The sequence below is a fragment of the Ascaphus truei genome, chromosome 23, assembly GCF_040206685.1.
Source record: "Ascaphus truei isolate aAscTru1 chromosome 23, aAscTru1.hap1, whole genome shotgun sequence".
In the NCBI taxonomy this organism is placed as follows: Eukaryota; Metazoa; Chordata; class Amphibia; order Anura; family Ascaphidae; genus Ascaphus; species Ascaphus truei.
In genome coordinates, this window is record NC_134505.1 from 2,910,513 (window position 1) to 2,922,771 (window position 12,259).

The following is a 12,259-nucleotide window of genomic DNA, read 5'->3' on the forward strand; positions in this document are numbered from 1 at the left end:
CACTGTCACCCCCCCTCCTGTCCACTGTCACCCCCCCCTCCTGTCCACTGTCACCCCCCCTCCTGTCCACTGTCACCCCCCCCCTCCTGTCCACTGTCACCCCCCCTCCTGTCCACTGTCTCGTCCCCCTCCTGTCCACTGTCCTGTCCCCCTCCTGTCCACTGTCCCGTCCCCCTCCTGTCCACTGTCCCGTCACCCTCCTGTCCACTGTCCCCCCCCCCCGTCCACTGTCCCCCCCGTCCACTGTCCCCCCCGTCCACTGTCCCCCCCTGTCCACTGTCCCCCCCCCGTCCACTGTCCCCCGCCTCCACCGTCCCTCCCCCGTCCACTGTCCCCCCCTCCTGTCCACTGTCCCCCCCCTCCCCTCCCCCTTTCCCCCTTTCCCCCTTTCCCCCTCCTCCCCCCCCTTTTCCCCCCCTCACCCCCCCCCTTTCCTAGCAGGGAAATTTAACTCACAGGGCAACGCCGGGTCTCAGCTAGTATATATATATATATAAAAAACAAGAGACAAAAAGGTGGCAATGCTACATCTAATATAACAAATGATATAGTACATTAATATGTATTCTATCTACATTCTTTCTTCATAAATATGGGTCGCTCAGTTTAATACTTTGGCCACAATATTTGAAGCCTGCGACCACGTCACCTTCTGTAAGTCCTACCCTACCAATATTATACTGTTACAACAATGGGGGAAGGGGATGAGGACCCTCGCATCAGCCTGTAATAAAATGAAATCAACAACGGTGCAATAAGGGGAGAGAACAGGATGATTACTGGAGAACAAAGACACCCTCAGGGCAGCACTCGTTGTAAGTGATAATGTAATGGTGATAAACTTAAAATTAAAATGCTTTAATTATGTTAGTTAAAATAAGTCTCAAAATCGTTGAAATAAATGGACAACTGACAGTGGTAACACAACACACAAGACAGACAAAAATACACAATACTCAAACTGAAATCTAGGGGGAAAGGTAGAGATCCTACCTATCTGCTAATTAGCAGTGATGAGCAATCAATGACTGGATAGTTGGCCCCCTGGTTTAGCAATGACAGGGTTAAAAAGCCTGTAAAATAGATACAGGTGACGGTGGACTGACCATGCAAAGGTATATGCCAAAATGCTATGCAAAGTATATAGCAATTGAGTGAGAGCTCACTGATAGTAGTTTAGTACAGCACAGGAGCTCACAAAGTGTGGGTACTTAGCTCTGGGGCACGGATCTAGTCCGTATCCAGTTATAGCCCCCTAGTTCAAATGTGCCACTAAAACACGCTTATTGAAGCCTCACAATACACAGAAATCAATCATTCTCTTGGCTGTCGATAGCTAAGTGCACAAGAGCTTACAAAGTGTAATATTCAGCTCTGGGGCACGGATCTCGACCGTATCAAGTTATGGCCCCCTAATTCAAATGTGCCACTATAGCAGGTACGATAACAGACAGCAGAGACATAGTGAGCAACCACATATAATTAGCCGAGGGAGGAAGGGATACACATAATGCAGCAGTAATAAACAGCAGTTACACTTGAATACTCAGGGTAAGGTAATTGTAAACACACCGTGCCCCTATCAAGTATACCGAGCCCTCGTCAGAGCTTGCGCAACAAAGTAACGCTGATGTAAGTTGGCTACCTGCTCAAAAATCCAGCAGGCAACTGCACCATATAAAGTACAAAGGGTCTATTACATGTAGACATTGTGTCCCTTCACACATACATCGCACTTAGCAGTGCCTCTCACCCTCTGCCCGGCATGTGAACGTCATCGCGTGATGACGTCAGTCCTGTAGCCGCCTCCCACCTGACGCACGTTTCGCTGGGGCGCTTTCTCAACGGTGGTGACGTGGAGAGCTACACGCAGGATATATATAGTGTGTGTTGAGTCACCAGCTAATGCAGAGCAGCTGAGTCTAACCAATTGATTCTATTGCAGGAGAACGGCAGATGACTTGGTACTGCCGACGGGATCGAGGGAGAGCCAGCCCAAGCAATAAAGTTTATATTGAAAACAGGCAAAGTGTGATCTTCATTGGTTCAGGAACTGTATGAACGTTGTTGTGTACCTAGAAGAACAAGGTCACGAAAAATTAGGATAAAATGCTCATAAAGCCAAACCCTGTATAGGATAGATGTTGCTTGTGTACCATGGACCAAAAACCAGGGGGTTAAGTGTGGTGATGCTGGCACGCTAAATAAAGGGAGAGAATAGAAAACCCTCATTAATCCTTCTAGGTGCCAAAGTACCCAATAAATAAATCCATTTGGACTCTTTCTGTAAGATGAGACGATTCCAGTCACCCCCTCTTGGACTAGGGGGGGACGCTTTCAATCCCTGTGAAGCAAAGGTTAGTAATGTCACCACCATGCACCTGATGTATGTGATTGGCTAGAGGGGTGTCCAGATGATTCTGTATTGCCCCTAGATGTTCCAGAATACGCTGGCGGAACTCACGGATGCTCTTGCCAACGTATTTTTTGGTGCATTGACAAGTGACTGGTAGATAACCCCCTTACTTCCTGGTAAAATATTTTATAAATAAAAATAAACTAGCTGAGAGCCCCGGCGTTGCCCGGGATGTTTGTGGTGTGGGTGTGGCATTTGGGTGGGGAGTGGTCCACGCGGCCCATGTGCGGTGGTAGTGCTGCTGTGGCTGTACTGATGGTGATTGTATTGGTGTGCTGATTTGGAGGGTTTGGTGCTGATGTGAGGGTGCGGATGTGGGTGTGCCGATGGGGGAGGTGCAAAGGTGGCGATGTGTGGGTGCTGATGGTGTTGATGGGGGCTGGGAATGGTGGGGAGGCGAGAATGCCAGTGTGCTGGGGGGGCATGGGATAGCAGTGTGCTGATGTGGTGGTGCTGGGGGGTGTGTGTGTATACATGTTTGTGTGTATACATTGTATGTGTGTGTGTGTATACACGTGTGTGTGTATACACGTATGTGTGTGTATACACGTATGTGTGTGTATACACGTGTGTGTGTATACACGTGTGTGTGTGTATACACGTGTGTGTGTGTGTGTATACACGTGTGTGTATACACGTGTGTGTGTGTATACACGTGTGTGTATACACATGTGTGTGTGTATACACGTGTATGTATACACATGTGTGTGTATACATTGTGTGTATGTATATATTGTGTGTGTGTATACGTGTGTGTGTATACACATGTGTGTGTATACACGTGTATACATGTTTGTGTGTGTATACATGTTTGTGTGTATACATTGTATGTGTGTGTGTATAAGTGTGTGTGTGTGTGTGTGTGTGTGTGTATACATGTGTGTGTGTGTGTATACATGTGTGTGTGTGTATACATGTGTGTGTATATACATGTGTGTGTATATACATGTGTGTGTATATACATGTGTGTGTATACACGTGTGTGTATACACATGTGTGTGTGTGTGTGTACACATGTGTGTGTGTATACACGTGTGTGTGTGTGTATACACGTGTGTGTGTGTATACACGTGTGTGTGTGTGTATACACGTGTGTGTGTGTATACATGTGTGTGTGTGTGTGTGTATACATGTGTGTGTGTGTATACATGTGTGTGTATACATGTGTGTGTGTGTATACATTATGTGTATGTATACCTGTGTGTATACGTGTGTGAGTGTATACGTGTGTGTGTATGTGTACATGTGTGTGTGTGTATGTCTCCATGTGTGTGTGTGTATGTCTCCATGGTGTGTGTGTACGTGTACAGTGTGTGAGTATACGTGTACATGTGTGTGTGTGTACGTGTCTACGTGTACATGTGTGTGTGTGTGTGTGTACGTGTACATGTGTGTGTGTGTGTACGTGTCTACGTGTACATGTGTGTGTGTGTCTACGTGTACATGTGTGTGTGTCTACGTGTACGTGTGTGTGTGTCTACGTGCGTGTGTGTACGTGTACGTGTGTGTGTGTGTGTGTGTGTGTACGTGTGTGTCTACGTGTGTGTCTATGTGTGTGTGTGTCTACGTGTGTGTGTTTGTGTCTACGTGTGTGTGTTTGTGTATACGTGTGTGTGTGTGTATACGTGTGTGTGTGTCTACGTCTGTGTGTGTGTGTGTGTGTGTGTCTACGTGTGTGTGTGTGTGTCTGTGTCCCTGTGTGTCCTTTGGCCCGTGACTCCGCCTCAGGGAAGGGGGGGGTGGGGGGGAGGTGGTGGGAAGGAGGGGGGTTGGGGGGAAGGGGTGGTGGGAAGGGGAGGGGGTGGGGGGAGGTGGTGGGAAGGGGGGGGGGGGGTGGGGGGAAGGGGGGGAGGTGGTGGGGAGTTGGGAAGGTGGGTGGGGAGGTGGGAAGGGGGGTGGAGGTGGTGAGGAGGTGGTGGGAGGTTGTAAGGGGGGAGTGAAGGAAGGTGAGGGGGGGTGAAGGGGAGGTGAAGGGTGGGGGTGGAGGGGAGGTGAAGGGTGGGGGTGGAGGGGAGGTGAAGGGGGGGGTGGAGGGGAGTGAAGGGGGGGGCGGAGGGGAGGTGAAGGGGGGGGGGTGGAGGGGAGGTGAAGGGGGGGGTGGAGGGGAGGTGAAGGGGGGGGTGGAGGGGAGGTGAGGGGGGGGAGTGGAGGGGAGGTGAAGGGGGGGGGGTGGAGGGGAGGTGAAGGGGGGGGTGGAGGGGAGGTGAAGGGGGGGTGGAGGGGAGGTGAAGGGGAGGTGAAGGGGGGGGTGGGGGGGTGAAGGGGAGGTGGGGGGTGAAGGGGAGGTGGGGGGTGAAGGGGAGGTGGGGGGGGGGGTGAAGGGGAGGTGAAGGGGGGGTGGAGGTGAAGGGGGGGTGGAGGGAGGTGAAGGGGGGGTGGAGGGAGGTGGAAGGGAAGGGAAGTGGAGTGAGGGGTGGGTGAGGGGAGGTGAGGTGAAGGGGGGTGAGGGGGGGTGAGGGGAGGTGAAGGCCGCTCCCTCACCCGTCCGGCCGCTCACCCGTCCGGCCGCTCACTCACCCGTCCGGCAGCTCCCTCACCCGTCCGGCCGCTCCCACGTGGATCTGAGGCGGGAGGCAGCTTGTTGTGGCCGCTCCCCCGCTGTGTCCCGGGCGCTCGCTCGCTCCGCTGACTGTAGCGGCGCCGGGGGGGGGGGGGGGGGTGGAGGGGAGGTGATTTGAAGGGGGGTGAGGGGTGGGTGAAGGCCGCTCACTCACCAGTCCGGCCGCTCCCACGTGGAACTGAGGCGGGAGGCAGCTTGTTGTGGCCGCTCCCCCGCTGTGTCCCGGGCACTCGCTCCTCCGCTCACTGTAGCGGCGCCGGGGGGGGGGGGGGGGGGGTGTTTGAAAGCGCGGGAGACACGGGGAGAGGAGGACGTGCGCGCGGGTGTGAAGGCTGATTTCGGGGAGGAAGAGGCGGAGGCGGGGTATGTGAGCCCCCCCCCCCCCCGGGTTATACAATGCTGCTAATGTACACCCCCCCCCCTACTGTGTGTGTGTGTGTCCCTGTGTGTGTGTATGTCTGTGTGTGTGTGTGTGTGTGTGTCCCTGTGTGTGTCCCTGTGTGTGTGTTTGTGTCCCTGTGTGTGTGTTTGTGTCCCTGTGTGTCCTTTGGGCCGTCACTCCGCCTCAGGCCAATGAGAGGTGTGCGGGGGCGGCCCAAGGGACCATTGAGATTTCCCCTAGGGACACCGGACATCCAGCAGGCAGGCAGGCAGGCAGGCAGGCATACAGTGCTTTCACTAATATAGTATATAAGTAGTGTCACATTTGAATTAGGGGGCCATAACTTGATACGGTCGAGATCCGTGCCCCAGAGCTGAATATTACACTTTGTAAGCTCTTGTGCACTTAGCTATCGACAGCCAAGAGAATGATTGATTTCTGTGTATTGTGAGGCTTCAATAAGCGTGTTTTAGTGGCACATTTGAACTAGGGGCTATAACTGGATACGGACTAGATCCGTGCCCCAGAGCTAAGTACCACACTTTGTGAGCTCCTGTGCTGTACTAAACTACTATCAGTGAGCTCTCACTCAATTGCTATATACTTTGCATAGCATTTTGGCATATACCTTTGCATGGTCAGTCCACCGTCACCTGTATCTATTTTACAGGCTTTTTAACCTTGTCATTGCTGAACCAGGGGGCCGACTATCCAGTCATTGATTGCTCATCACTGCTAATTAGCAGATAGGTAGGATCTCTACCTTTCCCCCTAGATTTCAGTTTGAGTATTGTGTATTTTTGTCTGTCTTGTGTGTTGTGTTACCACTGTCAGTTGTCCATTTATTTCAACGATTTTGACACTATTTTAACTAACATAATTAAAGCATTTTAATGTTAAGTTTATCACCATTACATTATCACATACAACGAGTGCTGCCCTGAGGGTGTCTTTGTTCAATATTATACTGTCTCATGTATCTCTCCCACCGCCTAGAGAGGGAGAGGAAACCGGTATGCCGTCAAGTTGGATGTAGAGTAGCAAACGGGTCCCCCTTGTCTCGTTACATACCTAGGAAAGAGCTTTTTGGCGTTCGGTATACGTCTCGGCTATCTCCAGGCGAGCACCATGGTAATGACCCCGGACTGGTCTGTACTCAGACCGCCAAATGGACATCACCGGACTGGTGATACTCGGCAGGCATGTAGAAGAGGCATATTCTTCTCGGCCGTCACTCAACCTGAAGGTATGAAGACACTTTGGGTCTATTTTGCCGTCGGGAGATCTGGGCAGAGGCAACGGGACGAGTTGGGAGTTATGTCGAATTCTGTGTTTTATCCTATTAGCGGTGTCCCAAATCTCTGTCACCTCTGACATAGCATCAACCTCGTTGGCTAGCGAGTCAGGTCCAATGGAGCCAATTTTTTTTAACCCTGTTGCTGCCAGTGGGGGGGTGCAACCATTAGAAGGGTTACCTAGTTCCATTTGACGCAGAGATTTGTATTTTTGTTTTAATCAAAGCAAATCTTTCTTTAGCTGGACCCCAATCATGCGTGTAAGTTCTCTAACAGAATTAGAACATGCATGCATGTATGTGTAGCGCAATATAGCGCCATTGGTATACAGAGCGCTTCACAGCAGCACTAGACACGCAGCAGAATAAGATAAGACATAACACAGGTAGGCACTCCGAACATAGAAATAAAAAAATAGGAAATGAGTCCCTGCCCCGAAGAGCTTGCAATCTAAGGTGTACTGAGGGAAAAGTTACGGAGACAGTAGATGGATGTTATGGTAAGTGTGTATGGATTAGGAGCTGAAGGATGTTCCCCTACTGACGCCAAGAAATCCCGACCCTCTCTAATAGCGCGTCTGAGATCTGATGCATTGTAAGGAACCCCGACCCTCTCTAATAGCGCGTCTGAGATCAGATGCATTGTAAGGAACCCCGACCCTCTCTAATAGCGCGTCTGAGATCAGATGCATTGTAAGGAACCCCGACCCTCTCTAATAGCGCGTCTGAGATCAGATGCATTGTAAGGTACCCCAACTCTCTCTAATAGCGCGTCTGAGATCAGATGCATTGTAAGGAACCCCAACCCTCTCTAATAGCGCGTCTGAGATCAGATGCATTGTAAGGAACCCCGACCCTCTCTAATAGCGCGTCTGAGATCAGATGCATAGTAAGGAACCCCGACCCTCTCTAATAGCGCGTCTGAGATCAGATGCATTGTAAGGAACCCCGACCCTCTCTAATAGCGCGTCTGAGATCAGATGCATTGTAAGGAACCCCGACCCTCTCTAATAGCGCGTCTGAGATCAGATGCATTGTAAGGTACCCCAACTCTCTCTAATAGCGCGTCTGAGATCAGATGCATTGTAAGGAACCCCAACCCTCTCTAATAGCGCGTCTGAGATCAGATGCATTGTAAGGAACCCCGACCCTCTCTAATAGCGCGTCTGAGATCAGATGCATTGTAAGGAACCCCGACCCTCTCTAATAGCGCGTCTGAGATCAGATGCATTGTAAGGAACCCCGACCCTCTCTAATAGCGCTTCTGAGATCAGATGCAGTGTAAGGAACCCCAACCCTCTCTAATAGCGCGTCTGAAATTAGATGCATTGTAAGGAACCCCAACCCTCTCTAATAGCGCGTCTGGGATCAGATGCATTGTAAGGAACCCCAACCCTCTCTAATAGCGCGTCTGAGATCAGACGCACTGTAAGGAACCCCGACCCTCTCTAATAGCGCGTCTGAGATCAGATGCATTGTAAGGAACCCCGACCCTCTCTAATAGCGTGTCTGAGATCAGATGCATTGTAAGGAACCCCGACCCTCTCTAATAGCGCGTCTGAGATCAGATGCATTGTAAGGAACCCCAACCCTCTCTAATAGCGCGTCTGAGATCAGATGCATTGTAAGGAACCCCAACCCTCTCTAATAGCGCTTCTGAGATCAGATGCAGTGTAAGGAACCCCAACCCTCTCTAATAGCGCGTCTGAAATTAGATGCATTGTAAGGAACCCCAACCCTCTCTAATAGCGCGTCTGAGATCAGATACATTGTAAGGAACCCCAACCCTCTCTAATAGCGCGTCTGAGATCAGATGCATTGTAAGGAACCCCAACCCTCTCTAATAGCGCGTCTGAGATCAGAGGCATTGTAAGGAACCCCGACCCTCTCTAATAGCGCGTCTGAAATTAGATGCATTGTAAGGAACCCCAACCCTCTCAAATAACACGTCTGAGATCAGATGCATTGTAAGGATCCCCAACCCTTTCTAATAGCGCGTCTGAGATCAGGTGCGTTGTAAGGAACCCCAACCCTCTCTAATAGCGCGTCTGGGATCAGATGCATTGTAAGGAACCCCGACCCTCTGTAATAGCGCGTCTGAGATCAGATGCATTGTAAGGAGCCCCAACCCTCTCTAATAGCGTGTCTGAGATCAGATGCATTGTAAGGAACCCCAACCCTCTCTAATAGCGCGTCTGAGATCAGATGCATTGTAAGGAACCCCGACCCTCTCTAATAGTGCGTCTGAGATCCGATGCATTGTAAGGAACCCCAACCCTCTCTAATAGCGTGTCTGAGATCAGATGCATTGTAAGGAACCCCGACCCTCTCTAATAGCGCGTCTGAGATCAGATGCATTGTAAGGAACCCTAACCCTCTCAAATAGCGCGTCTGAGATCAGATGCATTGTAAGGAACCCCAACCCTCTCTAATAGCGCGCCTGAGATCAGGTGCATTGTAAGGATCCCCAACCCTCTCTAATAGCTCGTCTGAGATCAGGTGCGTTGTAAGGAACCCCAACCCTCTCTAATAGCGCCTCTGAGATCAGATGCATTGTAAGGAACCCCAACCCTCTCTAATAGCGCGACTGAGATCAGATGCATTGTAAGGAACCCCAACCCTCTCTAATAACGCGTCTGAGATCAGATGCATTGTAAGGAACCCCAACCCTCTCTAATAGCGCGTCTGAGATCAGATGCATTGTAAGGAACCCAAACCCTCTCTAATAGCGCGTCTGAGATCAGATGCATTGTAAGGAACCCCGATCCTCTCTAATAATGCGTCTGAGATCAGATGCATTGTAAATCCTTCTGGTTTTGGTCCGATTTTCAAATAGGGATGCCCGGGAACCCTGTTGAAAAACACTGGTCTACAACACATGTCCTGAACCAACACAGCTGCTAGAGCTTTGAAACTGTCCCCCCAATGTCCCAGAATCTTCCGTTATGAGATCTCCACTACATCCAATCAATGTTCTGCCAGCCCCACCGGCGCTGAAAAACAACATCAATGCATTGCACAGGTAACCCCTTCATCTTCTGGGCAGGCTGCAACACCCCTGCCAGGGATATAACCGCTCTAATGAGGAGAACGTGGAGCTCCGGAGCACTTAAGGGATTACTGTAACCTGTCTGCAGACAACTGATTCTCCTCCAGTCTTGTCAATGTAAGAGCAGACAGCGGTGTTCTTTCCTAGCTTGTAAAACAATGTGTAAATCCCCAACAGACAGATCCAGGCACATCTCCCACACCTTGGAGCTGAAGGATGTTTTCCTTCTGACGCCAGGACTCGGTTTAGGACTGTTTTGTAGCATAGTATGTACTGTAAGGCTGGAAAAATCATTACGTCTATGCTAACGTTATTCTAGTATGAAGGGGAAGGTCATTACCCCCCAGTATGGTATTACAGGGTTTCCCCCCCCTAACGTTATTCTAGTATGAAGGGGAAGGTCATTACCCCCCAGTATGGTATTACAGGGTTTCCCCCCCTAACGTTATTCTAGTATGAAGGGGAAGGTCATTACCCCCCAGTATGGTTTCCCCCCTAAATAGCTATTGATACGAATTCCCTTGTCCCTTTTCATCCTGGTCCAATACACAGTTACATAGTAGATGAGGTTGAAAAAAGACATAAAGCTGTTGAGTAAAATGTAGACAACACGTACTTATCCTATATTTGTATTTCCAGTATTTTGATTCGGAGGAAGACAAACCAAAAACCCCAGTGACACATCATCCAATGATCACATAAGAGGAAATATAAATTCCTTCCTGCCTCCAATAATGGCAATCAGTTTTCTCCCTGGACCAACATTGTGTTTACTTATTTGGTATATCCCTGTATACCTTTTGTTTCTAAAAAGATGTCCAACCTTTTTTTGGAACATATCTATTGTATCTGCCATCACAGTCTCCATGGGTAATGAACCCCACATTGTAACTGCCCTTACTGTAAAGAACCCTTTCCTTTGTTGCTGGTGAAATCTCCTTTCCTCCGACCTTAAGGGATGGCCCCCGAGTCCTTTGCACTGCCTTGGTCAAATACCTCATTGTCAAATTCCTATCAGAAGATCAATACCATTGAAATTTAGATTTTTGGAGACCCTTCTGCCCCGGAGCCTATGTTCTGCTCTGCTATTGGAGTTAAGTTGTTGCACTCTAATATATAACATATCAATCTGAAATAAACTATGTCCTCTGGACCCTCAAAGCCGCTCCTTCTTCTCGCACTCAACCATCCCCCAAACAAACACACCATATCATGCCTACAAATGGCCACAGCTTTTTATTAAACCAAAACAAGAACAGGTGGGTTTACCTGGACCTGGTCTACTTCTGATTATCAACCCCAACCAGACTTGCTCACCACCACCACACCTAGTCTGGTGAGCTACATTAATCCTTCAACCGTAACCACCTGGGGGAAAACCCTTAGGCCAACCACTAAAGGGTCAAACAGCCATAGATCCATATCTTTTAGATCCTATCAGATCTGACCATGCTTCTGGGCAGCCATCTTCTGTTTAGACCTCTCTACACACTTCAACCACGCCATACCCTCATATGCCCCGACCAAGTCCTGATATTGAAATAGTGCCAAGCAATACTGTAGCATCTTTTCCTTTTATAACACTAGCTGGGATCGCAAATGATTCCAGCCAACTCCCAAACATTTTTGGCGCCTGCTTCTTTTCCTTATCCTCACCTTTTTTCTCCCATTTGGTTACTGACTCCTTTTTAGCTGGGCAGCAGAGTCCGTATCTGAATATACGTCTCTGCCCAATTCCTCTTCTTGGTTGCCAGTAACAAGTTCATATCTAAGGGACTCACCATACACAAATAAGACTCCTTAAAACTAGCATCTGCCACCATTTGGCTCTCTGCCGACCCCATCTCTGCAGCTGCTGCATCTTCTACAGCACCCCCTGACTTCCCAGTTGGGGTCCCTACGAAACCTAACCAAAGAGCATGATAACTCACCTCACTTAAACCCCATTAACACAAGCAAGCTAGTGCATTAGCCATACCGACAGAACAGTTAAGGGCATTGGCACCCTCACTGCCCAATATGTTCCCCCAACTCCACCCCAACACTCACAGACCAAGGCAGAGGGCACAGCCTCTCTTCTCCACGTTGCCCCAACACATCTCATTATCCCATCTTACTTTTAGTCATCGTCTTGGTCTTTGGTCTCTGTTGGAATCCAGTTGAGTACCTCCTCTCTCCAATGATGGTCATTTCTTCTTGCGATATATATATATATATATATATATATATATATATATATATATATATATATATATATATATATATATATCTATATCCTAGGAGATAAGAACGCAAAATGTTTTTATGGCGCAATAAAAGAGATTTATTTCACATGCAATGTAAAGGGTTAAACATTGTAAACTCGCAATTTTCTTCAATAAGAAGAAGCATGCAGAGGCGTAAAGGTCCTTCCAACCTGAAAACGGTCTTGGCGTCCGAGATGTAGTCTCACCCCTCCCCCCGAAGGGATTGTAACAGAGTGAGCACACGAACAGCATCACTTCAACGGCTCTCAACGTGCTTCAAGCTAATTCCTACACTCACGGGTATTACATGTG

General features: G+C 49.2%; 1 protein-coding gene across 1 annotated transcript in view; it reads right to left on the minus strand.

Moving 5' to 3' along the window:
- The window catches only part of ZNF385C (zinc finger protein 385C), an 86,231-nt gene extending 74,340 nt beyond the window's left edge, over positions 1 to 11,891 (minus strand). Inside the window, exons 1-2 of the mRNA XM_075580414.1 lie at positions 11,819 to 11,891; positions 11,483 to 11,607 (exon numbers count right to left, since the gene is read on the minus strand). Coding sequence (XP_075436529.1) covers positions 11,483 to 11,607; positions 11,819 to 11,891 — 198 coding nt within the window. The remainder of the gene's footprint in view (positions 1 to 11,482; positions 11,608 to 11,818) is intronic.
- Between the last annotated feature and the right edge of the window lie 368 nt (positions 11,892 to 12,259).